Source organism: Onychostoma macrolepis, chromosome 02 (genome assembly GCF_012432095.1).
Source record: "Onychostoma macrolepis isolate SWU-2019 chromosome 02, ASM1243209v1, whole genome shotgun sequence".
NCBI classification, from domain to species: domain Eukaryota; kingdom Metazoa; phylum Chordata; class Actinopteri; order Cypriniformes; family Cyprinidae; genus Onychostoma; species Onychostoma macrolepis.
In genome coordinates this window covers 9,511,885-9,523,612 of record NC_081156.1, presented here as the reverse complement: position 1 = coordinate 9,523,612, position 11,728 = coordinate 9,511,885, and the positions used below count along the sequence as shown (strand labels likewise).

Here is an 11,728-nt window from a genome sequence, read left to right as displayed (position 1 = left end):
TGCTTGTGAGGGTGGGGGATGTACAATAATGTAACATTTTGATTAATTTATTGTCCAATTAAAGATGTCCAGATCACACTTTGTGTAATTTCAGTGCTCATTTTCTGCACATTTAAATTTTATGAGACGACACCGTGCTTTGCGAAAGTATTCACACCCTTCATATTGTTTTTCTTCTACCTTTTTCTTTTTCTTTTTTTTTTTTTAAACCTTAAAGTTCAAATGACTTTTTTCCCCACAACAGTCTATATTCTACATCCCATAATAACAGCAACCACACATTTATACAAAATTTAGTAAAAATTAATCATCGTGGACCAATGTTAGTTTAATAGTGTTTTCTGGAAAGTTTTCTTTGGTGAGCTTTTTTGAAAACAGGTTTCCACCAAAACAAAGTTTGTCTGAGCCAAATTGAGTTTGAAATGACGTCACACCAAGTATATCGAGGCATTAGGACCTCACCGACATAAAATGCAGCTGGAATAGACATAAGATCTCGCACCCTGTCAAAGATTTTGGTGGTCAAAACTTTTATATGTTGACTTGCTGCATTAAACATTTTCAGTTTACTCAGTTAAATTATGTGAACAATGTCTTTTAACGTTGGCACTTCAGTTGACAATTTTCAATGCAACAATCAACATAAAACACTTTTTGACTTTCCTAATCTTTTACAGTGTACAGGAGCACGTCTCTTTGTCCTAACTGTATGGACTAGTTGTTTCACACCTTTACACACAAACCGTTGACCGCAAAATAAGAGCTGTCAACATGATGTTTAGTAATTTCTCTTTTACATTGTGTGCATACAAGATATCTGATTGAAAATGTCACTGATTTCTTGTTTCCTTGCTGTCATCGCAGGCTCGTTTACCAACATGAGATATTAACATGACAAGCTGCATTAACAGAAACTTTTCTGTCATATAGGCTACTGAATTATAAAATCAGCTATGGATTAAAAATGCTTTCTGACATATATTGCATTTCAGTTCAATTCTTCAGTAAAGGAGGAAGCAATAATAATTACAAGTGAAGGAAATGAGAGAGAACTCATTCCAGGTGTAATCAAGTCCAATATTTTGAACAGTGTCTGCTATCATCCTTACAATGTAAGAGCAAAACAAAAGAAAATCGCAAAGCTTCAGTCTGTGAAAGTGCCAAAAGTCTAATATGTATATATACTATCACTAAGTTCTGTTGAAAAATGAAAGTAGAAATATATTACTTAAGTTAAACCCTATATCTAGTTGGAAAAAAAAAGTGCAGAAAAATACACTTTATTTCAGTGCACTTCCATAATGTACTTAAAGTGCTCCTTTCACGCACTAATGTTGTACTTAATATACTAAAAATTAAGATAAACTTAAGAACATAAGTGCACTCAACTGTGCTATTTTTTTTTTTGGACAAGATGAATATGAACTAAAATGTGCTTGCTTTTAACACTTTTTTTTATATTCATTATATAGGCTATTATTACTTTTTAAATTAGTAATACATGCATTTTCTATGCATGTTGAGTATATTTAAAAGTGTATGAAAGATGGGTTCAAGTGGTAACTAAATGCTCTTTTTAAATTTATTTATTTTTTACAGAGAAAGTGTTAAAAGCAAGCACATTTTAGTTCATATATTAATGGTGTCCCAAATTAGCACAGTTGAGCACACTTAGATGATCTTAAGAAGTACTAAAGAATGATTTTTAGTATATTAAGTACAAAATGTATTTACTTTAAGTACATTATGGAAGTGCACTTTTTTCAACTAGGTTTTGATTATCTTTGTGGAACAACACAAACTCGATTGATGCGCGAGTCTTGTCTCGGGGGTTTGGACAGAGTTTGTTTCTGTGAGTCTGCAGGTTTTTGGCCGAGCTGAATCCGGTCTCACATGAAGCGCAGCGGTACGGTTTCTCTCCGGTGTGCAGGCGCTCGTGTTTCTTCAGCGTTCCCGGCTGCGTGAAGCTCCGCTCACAGTGTGAGCACCTGTAGGGTTTCTCTCCAGTGTGGATGCGGTGGTGTCGCTCCAGATCGCCGGCTCGAATAAAAGCCTTGCCGCACTCGGGACACACGTGATCCTTCACCCCCGTGTGTATTTTCTGATGCTCTTTAAAGTAGTCCAGCCATAAAAAACTCTTCCCGCAAAAAGCGCACGAGTAAGGCTTCTCGTCCGCGTGGGTTTTTAAGTGCTTTTTTAGGTGAGACGCCAAAAAGAACTTCCGAGGGCAGTGTGCGCAGCAGAAAGGCCGTTCTCCGGAGTGAGAGCGCAGGTGGTTTTTGAGCTTCGCTGCTTGATTGAAAGTCTTCCCGCACTGAGCACAGCAGTGCAGCTCTTCTTCTGAATGAATACTCTGGTGTCTCCTGAGGTTCCCGGGCTGCGTGAAGCTCATCCCACACTCCTGACACGCATACGGTCGCTCTCCGCTGTGGATCCGCAGGTGAGCTCTGAGGGTTCCTCTCTGTATGAAGCTCTTGTTGCACTGTTGGCAGGTGTAGGGACTCTCTCCGGTGTGGATCCGCAGGTGAGCGTTCAGACTCCTCTTCTGCGTGAAGGTCTTGCCGCAGCGAGGGCAGGGCAGCGGCGATCCCGAGTGGATCCTCATGTGACCCATCAGGTTTCCTTTCTGTCGGAACACTTCCCACACTGCGAGCAGCAGAACGGCTTCTCTCCGGTGTGAGTCCTTATGTGATCTTCAAGACGCACTTTACGTGCAAAACTCCTTCCGCAGTGAGGACACGAGCAATTCTTGCCTCCCATTAGAGAAATACAGTTTCGAGTTCGATCTCCAGCGATTATGAAAACACAATAATCGAGATGAGATGAGTATTGCGCCCATTTCCAGCAAATCGGTAAAATCCGTGCAACTTGCGCTGTTCCTTGGATTTCTGTGCAAGTTCACTTTTAGCTTAAGGTGCATGCATAAATGGTCAGATTCACGCATAATCGTGTCAAAATGCGTGCTTGGTGATTATTCACGTAAACTCTCCTCGGTCTTAAGTTAACACGAACAATTGAAAATAAAAGCACTGTGTAACAGTATAGGCTATTGGATCCGTGACAACAGGCTAATGCGTCTGTGTGCTTAATATTAATCAAACAACAAAAGACAAAGAGAAAGTCGCTCACTGCAACCTTATTTACAGAATTACAATTAGGCTACATAAAATATAGATTTGATATCTTTAAATTGAATCACTCATATAATGTTTTGGGCTCATAATCGTGTTAAATAATCATTTTTACAATATTGACCAAAATAATCGTGATTATGATTTTTGCTATAATCGAGCAGCCCTACCTCCCAATATTTGCTTTCTTTTGGAAAAAATGTTTTTTTTTTTTTAGTCTAAAATATTTTCCTTATGTTTGATTCAGTTCTTGACTTTGCTCTTCTCAAGATCCTCCTCCTCCTCCGTTCTGGATCTTCTCTTTAAAAAGTCCATTCTTGCAGTGTCACACAGAATTAATTGATTACATCTGAATTAATCCTGGTTTACTGTTCATTTGCAGGATGATGGGAATTATTCCAGCATTTATTTGGTAAATGCACTGACACAAGCGGAGGAGCAGATCTGCTAAAATAAAGCATAAAAGCACAATGTAAACAATGTTACATTGATAACTAAAGCATGTGTTGCTCTGTTATCAAAGGACAAGACAGTCCAATCATGCAAACTTCATTAATATAAGGGTTAATCTGGTTTTCATTTTCATCATTTTATGAATTTATCTGAAATTGGCTAAATCTGCTTTCTATAACCTACAGGTAAATCCTCCTGTAGCTCAAAAAGTGTGTTTTGATTATGCATGAACTGACACAATGTTAGTCGATTTAAAGTGTCTGCCAAATGCATATATGTTTAAAATAAAAATGCACTGGTTATAACTTTCAGATTAATTTACAGATTTTATAATATCATTATTGTGGAAAAATAAAAATACAAACATCGCTTCAGTTGATCTCATTCTACCACTATACATTATTTTATTTTTTTAAACAAGATAAAGAGACGGTTAGATTTGAGCAGTGCTGCCATATTCATATCAGCTTCTCCCATTTATTGTAAAACCAGTGGTCCATATCATATACTGTCTCTGGAATACTGCAAAGAAACATTAATTAATATTCAAAATTTCGAGAGGAGAACAGTTTGGGTTCAGACTAATCTGATTTTACATAAGGATGTCTTGCCAGAAAGCTCACGTTTGAAGCATTAAAACAGTATTAAAACATCCCAACCATACACACATCAGTCCACAGAAGTGTGCAGCAAATCTACACACATTCACTTCATAAATACAAGTCATGCAGAATGTGTCATTTAATGCACAATAAATGCCGAGCCATCTGTGCTGGTCTTGTGTTGGTTATTTACAGGGGTTTTGAACCTTTATGCCACAGACCCATAAATATGAAGATCCCCCTTGCAAAGACGCTTTGTGTTTTAAAACTCATTTATAGACTGTTATGTGAGAAAATAGTGTGGTATTACTTAAAAAACTTGCTTGGAATTTAAATAACTTGACATTTATGCTATAATTGTATTAAAAATGACTATTATCTGTAGATAACTAACGTTAGGCTCCGCAGTCAATTTGACTAGCTCCAAATGAACGAGTAAACCTGCAGAGATTGCTGTTGTTTTAATTAATACAGAAAAGGGAAGAAGAGCGTGAAACATGAAACAGAAGACAAAACGCTCACCTGTTATTCCTCGAAGTCAAATATCAAACAATATCTCTGGAACACTGAAGCAGGGTTACGGCGCAGCGCTGTGACGTCACGCCGACGCCCGACGGCGCAGGAAAAACAAAACAAAAGTCCTTTAAAATCACACGATGAAAATATGAAGTAAAGATTTTTTACATGATAAAAGATATCCTAAGCGTAATATTTAAATACTCCACGTATGATTGATGTACTATAAACACGATCTTAAGCTTAAGATTTTATTAATAATAAATTAAGTAGGCCTATAATCAAAGTGATTTAGCTTTGTATTAAATTTTGCATTTCAGCTTTGTGTTTGTTAAACTATTATTTGAGAAGCAAAATTAGGTGCTGGAATAGGAATAGATTCAAATGAATTACATTGTGTGTTAAATTGTCAAATTGCGGTCTATAACTTGTCCGTCCATAGACTAAATCTTGCTAATCATAGGCTACATGCTCTGCTTGGAAAACTGAAAATACTTGGATTCACTATAGGACTAAAGAGTGCCAATCTCTTAATAGAACAAAACCAGTCAACAACTTTTATCATTGTTAATATGATCATATCATGCACCCAGCCCTAAAAGTTGATCTGTGGTAAAGTACTAAGACATTACTGACATAACAGCATGACAGAAGTACAATAAATCATAATACAGTTGAGAGTTTAGGGATATTTTGTGTATTGTACAGGCTGTGCCCTTTTCCCAGGGTCTTGCATAAAAATCACCTCCTGTTCTCCAAAAAGTGTGATACTGCAAGGACTAGAAATTATAATCCAAGCACTAGTCCAAGTCTTCATTTGGAAGATGCTTTGTCTTTGACCGAGTACTCAAGGAAACATTACAAAAAAGAGATTCTGTCCTATACACTCAGCGCTGTGTATCTCAGATAGGCCTGTGCATCTTTCACGCATATTCATCTTTGATAATTTAATGTTTTGTTTATGTGACAAATAACAGCTTGCTACATTTGATTTTAATTCTGATTTATTCTGAAAGGATCAGTTCTAGTAGATTACATTAAGTCAATGTTACTGCAAATCTGTGTCAAGAAGCAACAATGTTTTGAGATTAATGTATTGAAAGGTTCAGATCCCCAATAAGAGCCAGATGCTGAATGTACCTAAAGTAACCAGATGATGGGAAACAGTTGCTCAAAACGCCTGACCAAGTTCCAAAAGATAATGAAACATGCTTTATTTTTCCACTTTGTGGTTGTAATTAAAATATCAGGACAGTTTTATAATATCAAGGCAGTTTAGAAATCGAACAGTATTAGCTATTCATTGCAGGTCTGGATTTGTGAGACATTCATGCACTGAAGGGTTAAACAGATCTGATCATCTGAAGATGACACTAAGAAAACTCCTTCATGAATTGCGTGTGGAACGTCTTCAGCCTTTGCAGAGCATCTTCCATTATGTTCTCTTGAGTTGCCACAAAAAGCCTGAGAAACAATAACAATCATATTTCACAGAGAATCTATGGGATGCTCTGAAGATGTAATTAAGACTATCGTTTACAATTTTATGAATGCTTTCTATGGCTGTAATTGAGACATTCACATTTTCCAGCATGATGAAGAGTGTTTTGCATGAGGTAACCATTCTCATCACTCATGCAATAACTATAACAGCGGCAGTGCACAAACCTGATGTGATAGCTGTCCTTTCTCTGTCCGTATTCACAGCCCGGCCTCACATGCAGACCGGATTCCTCCAGCAAATGCAAACAGTACAGCATGTCTGGTTCCATCTGTCTTCTCTACAAAGGGAAAACAACTTTAATAGGAAAACATCAGAAATACAGTCTAATTAATGCATTTGTTCACTGCTGAGACTCTGGTTAATTAGGTATTCAGAATTTATGGCTGGACTGAAGACATTGCAACTGATCATAGATGTGTATCGAGACAGTTATGCCTTCACTGCTCAAGGAAAATTACATTCTGCCTTATGACAAATTACTTGTTTCAGATAAAGGCATTTGTTAAATTAATAAATGTAAATAGATTCCAATGCTGACTGGATGATGGCACACATTTTGTGTAAATGTACTACTTTTTATTGGCCTTCAATGGAGAAGCACAGTTTTATTTCTTTGCATAATAGAGTAATGCCACTATATACCAGTAGAGGCAAACATTTAAAGTCAAACAGCTAAACCAGGGATCCTCAAATCTGGCCCACGAGATCCAATTTCCTGCAGAGTTTAGCTGTAACCCTAATCAAACATGCCTGAGCATGCTAATCAGTGTCTTCAAGATCATTAGAAAATCACAGGTAGGTGAGTTAAACTCTGCAGCAGATCGGCCCTCCAGAGAAAGATTTGAGAAACCCTGAGCTAAACCATTCTTCATTGCCACATCAGCAGGTAAAATGATCCACCTCTGGTTACCCAGTAAAATATCAGTTCCAGACACATAGTCACAGAATGTGTTTTTATGAACTGTATTTTTATGTTTGCTTCTCCTAGTGACATTGAAATTAATGTACAGTTTGGAATTACCTGGATTTCTGCATTGATTATTCCAATAACGTGGAGAGATATTGGTCAATTATAGACAAACACAATCTGACTAAACTAATAACATACAAACAGTTGTACTTCTCAAAATTTTAATCAAAGACATTGAGCAATCATTCACTGGTAAAAGTAATTTAACCCTTTAAATTAGTAGCTTGTGTAGTTCAGCGGTGCTCAGTCCTGTTCCTGAAATTGGCCTTCCTGCAATGTTTAGCTCCAACCCTAATCAAATACACCTGATTTTCATGAACACTTGATATTACAAACAGGTGTGTTGGAGCAGATATTGTTGTAGATCCTCCTTTAGCCGCATCAACCTCCACCAAATGTTTAATGTAGCTTCTTGTAAGCAGTGTTGGGGAAAGTTACTTTTAAAAGTAATGCATTACAATATTGCGTTCTATTTGATTGTTTCAGACCTCCAGAGTCAGTCAATATATGGTGGAAGGAGTTGCGTCTCGTGCATCACATCGAGAATCTCGCATTAATTCAGTCACATGTGACTTTTACTGATGACCTGCTGGAAGCTATATCAACTCCTGATTATGTCACGGTCGGGCTCTTTGTCATTCTCGCGGAGAGATCTCGTTTGAATGTGCACAGCTTTTGGGTTGGCATTTGCTCCCCGCTATAGCTGTGTCTTAAATGTGCAAAGACAGCGTGATTGCATTGAATTATATTGGATGTTTGGATTAGATTATTCTTCTGTCCCCAGCTTGCGTTTCTATGCAGTGCTTCGGCAGCGAGCTAAACAAAGCCCCAGTAAAGGTCATAGGCAGTTTGTGCTTTATACTCTCTTTACTGTAGATTAACTTGTGAAACTGTAACAAAGTAACAAAAATAATGTTAAGATATTTAGTCTAACAGAGGCACTGTTACTTCACGCAGCATTATACTCAAAACACTGCATAAAACACACTCAAGTACTTAAACCATAAATTTAAACAAAATGTAAAACATATACATGTTATTATAATTAAGCAAATACAATCTGGTGTCAAGATTTTATACTTTGAATTGTATTTTTAACATGGCATATGTGAATTGTTCTCAAAATACACAATCATATCAAATGTATAACTATATGAATAATTATTTAAACTTTGATTGTTGCGTTCTCAAGGGCAAAACATGTAGGAAGGATGTGGATGCACATTTATACTCTGCACCATGTGCTCTAAAAATCCCAAAATGGCTGATGTATTGCTAAGAGTGACAGAGTTCTTGGAGTGGCCACTAGGTGTCAGTATTTAACAACATAATAATAATAATATGTTATTAACATAATAACATAATTATATTGGACCCATTGGTTATCCAGGGTCCTTACAAGCGGTGTTCCAGTTGCTGTCTTGAGTACTGTTAGAACTCTGTTAGTACTGTTAGAACTTATTGGTTTACCAAGGTTCTGTGTTCACCACAGGTCCATACCTGTGCATTCAGACTTTTGTTGCACTCACTGGCAAACCAGGGCATCGATTATTGTGTGCGGTTACTGTGGCAACCACATAACGCGTTATTTTTGCTGTACTGTATTATCGTTGTTATTAACCCATTGGTTGACCGGGGTTATTTTTCCTAAGGCATTGGCACTATGGCTGCCTCATGTTCTACATGTTCAGGTCCTATGGATCTTATGGATGCACATATTTACTGCCCTGCCTGTCTGGGCATTGAATTAGCTATTGCTGTGCAGGGCATTCAGGCTTTGTTGGCTAAATCATTTCTGTCTGCTACTCAGAGCGCAAATGAGGATTGTCTTTGATTGAGGCGTTGCTAGGTGTTCAGGGTCTGTGATGGAACAGTTTTCGGCCTCTCAGTTGCATCATTGGAGAGGCATTGCAAACAATTTGGTTCTTGATACACTGGAGAAAGGATATTGTCTTCAGTTCCGTCACAGACCCCCAGGGAGCACCCAGGATCATCTGACAGTTGTCCAGGATCTGCATCAGGCCCTGGCCCTTTCAAAAGAGATCCAAAACTTGTTAGAGAAGGGTTCAATAGAACCAGTAGACCCCCATGTCCCACCAGGGGGATTCCACTCAAAATATTTTCTTGTTCGGAAGAAGGATGGAAGTTTCAGGCCCATCCTGGATCTCAGGTGCTTACCAAGAGCCAGTTTGTAGATGTTCGACACGCAATCGAACCTGGAATTTGGTTCACTTCAGTGGACCTGAAGGATGCATATTTTCACATCCGCATCGCACCACATCACAAAAGGTTCCTATGGTTCACTTTTCAAGGCAGAACTTATCAGTTCAGAGTCCTTCCGTTTGGCCTGTTTCTTTCTCCCAGGGTGTTCACATGCGTCATTCAGGTGGCGCTGGAGCCACTTCAACAAGAAGGCATGCTGATTCTTCCGTTCCTGGGTGATTGGCTGTTGTGCGCCAGATCATACCAACAGGTTGTCGACATCACACAGCATCTGTTGTTTCATTTAGCCACCTTGGGTCTAAGGGTGAACTTTCAGAAGAGCTGCCTAACCCCAAGCCAGTCAGTGTGTTTTCTGGGAATGCAGTTGGATTCCAGGGCAATGAGAGCTACCCTCACTGTGGGCAGAAGGCAGGTATTGCGGGAAACTGTAGCAAAGTTCCAGGTTCATTAGAAACTGCCCTTTATCAGCTTCCTACGAAATGCCAGGCCTTCTCACAGCAGTTATCCAACTGGGCCTTTTACATCTTCGCCCGTTTCAACACTGGTTAATAGCCAGACACTTGTCACTAGTTCGCAATCGACGCACACTGGTTCAGGTCACAATCAGTTGTGCTGCCTCCCTGACACTTTGGAGAAGTGACAGGTTTCTTCAGAGGGGAGTTCCATTTGGGCCACCCCCAGCACGCAGGGAGGTGGTAATCACAGATGCCTCCCTCAGCGGGTGGGGAGGACTGCTGCAACACCGAGGAGTACGGGGCAGTTGGTACTCACAGTTAAGGGCCTTCTGGAACTATGGGCAGTGTTTCTAACTTTGAGACATTTTACAGTGGTATTTTTAATCAACCACCAGGGGACACGAGGTCCCTACCCTGTCTCCAGCTAATGAGAAGGCTCCTGTGTTGGGCGTACAAGCACTTCCCTTCAGTCAGAGCAACTCACATTCCCAGGTGCTGCAACAGTGTGGTGGACTCACTTTCCTTTTCGAGACCGAGACCAGAGGAATGGTGCCTACACAAGAAGGTTATTCAGTCAATTTGGAATAGCATTGTGGCACCCTTTCTCGGACAGGCTGAAATTGTACATCTGGCCCCTGGGGTTGAGAGGATGCTATCCCGGTGTTCAGCGGGAGTGAGGAATAAGGTCACGAGTCATAGGGCTCCTTCAACACACCGCACTTATGTGAGTAAGTGGAAGCAGTTTGTCTCTTGGTGCACAGACCGGGCTCTCAGTCCAATTGATTGCCCGATCTGTGTGGTGTTGGACTTCCTGCAGTATTTGTTGGATGCTGGACACTCTCCAGCCACACATAAGGTGGTGGGGAATCAACTTGATTGGTTGTTGTCAGGAGCATCATGGCGGCAGTCAGCGGGACAGGTGTGTCAGGAGTTCTCCTGGCACTTTTAGTTTTTGGAATTATTTTAAACTTCACAGAATTGGGACAGAGTGTAAACACACAGCAAGTTTCCCATAATATATCAGTGTATCGAGAAACAATGTCAGTAAAGCATTTCGGATATGGAAAGCACATTTTAATGCAGACGTTTGTAAACACTGCGGTCGGCCGGGATCAACACAAGCGAAATAATGCAGTCCGGGGCAAACACCAAAGTGACAGTGGGATTATCATCATACTCTACCTGTTGCTGTCCGGAGATGTGCACCCGTGCCCAGGTCCGATTTTCCGGGACGACAGCTGTAAGGCACCAGCGAGCGCACTAGTCGCCATTGAGGGGCTGGGGCTCATTCGGCATCGACCGGCTGGTGGATCTATCAATGACGGGGAGCGAAGATCTCGGACGAAGCGGGCTGAGACGCCGGGCTTGGTGAGTGCTGAGGGCCTTGATTGGCCATCTTTCAGCGCGTGGACCGATGGCGGCGGGGCTGTCGCCGTTGAGGAGCAAACAACTACAATTTCCTTGCCCTGCGTTTCTGACCCTACTCGATCATATCGTGCGGATGTTAAGGTAACTGGTCATTGCGCTCAAGGTAAGCGTGAAAATCTGCGCGATACAACCCACAGTCGTTTCAAAAACATTATAAACTCTGCTTTGAAAAAACATCGCAAATTGAACTTTTTTAAAACTGTTAATCACTCTCGACTGATCTGGGATCAACAACTCAAACCAAGGGGTCTATTTGGAGGGCATATGAACATCCGTAGCCTCAGTCCAAAGTCTGAAGAAGTACATCATCTTCTTATTAATTCCAACTTAGATTTTTTAGGTCTGACAGAATCTTGGTTACATAAAAACTCTCCATCTGCTGTATTACATGTACCAGGGTATAATATTTTTAGACGGGATAGATGTGAGGGAAGAGGGGGAGGGGT

At 40.0% G+C, this 11,728-nt stretch overlaps 2 protein-coding genes across 3 annotated transcripts in view; both read right to left on the bottom strand.

Annotated features, from left to right (window-relative positions):
• Positions 1 to 108: 108 nt before the first annotated feature.
• Positions 109 to 2,614, bottom strand: LOC131522093 (zinc finger protein 239-like). Its single transcript, XM_058747341.1, has one exon. The coding sequence runs from the start codon at positions 2,612 to 2,614 to the stop codon at positions 1,745 to 1,747; it is 870 nt and encodes a 289-aa protein (XP_058603324.1). The 3' UTR covers positions 109 to 1,744.
• A 2,974-nt stretch (positions 2,615 to 5,588) lies between these two features.
• LOC131522883 (alanine aminotransferase 2) overlaps positions 5,589 to 11,728 on the bottom strand; it is a 37,351-nt gene continuing 31,211 nt past the window's right edge. Inside the window, exons 10-11 of one of the 2 annotated variants that reach the window (XM_058748740.1) lie at positions 6,371 to 6,483; positions 5,589 to 6,166 (exon numbers count right to left, since the gene is read on the bottom strand). In XM_058748740.1, the coding sequence (XP_058604723.1) occupies positions 6,076 to 6,166; positions 6,371 to 6,483 (204 nt within the window). In that variant the 3' untranslated portion in view covers positions 5,589 to 6,075. The remainder of the gene's footprint in view (positions 6,167 to 6,370; positions 6,484 to 11,728) is intronic. The other variant, XM_058748743.1, reaches the window with a different exon arrangement.

Bases quoted from the DNA above. Each gene is read 5' to 3' on its own strand.
- LOC131522093 (XM_058747341.1), bottom strand. From the start codon at position 2,614: ATGGGTCACATGAGGATCCACTCGGGATCGCCGCTGCCCTGCCCTCGC.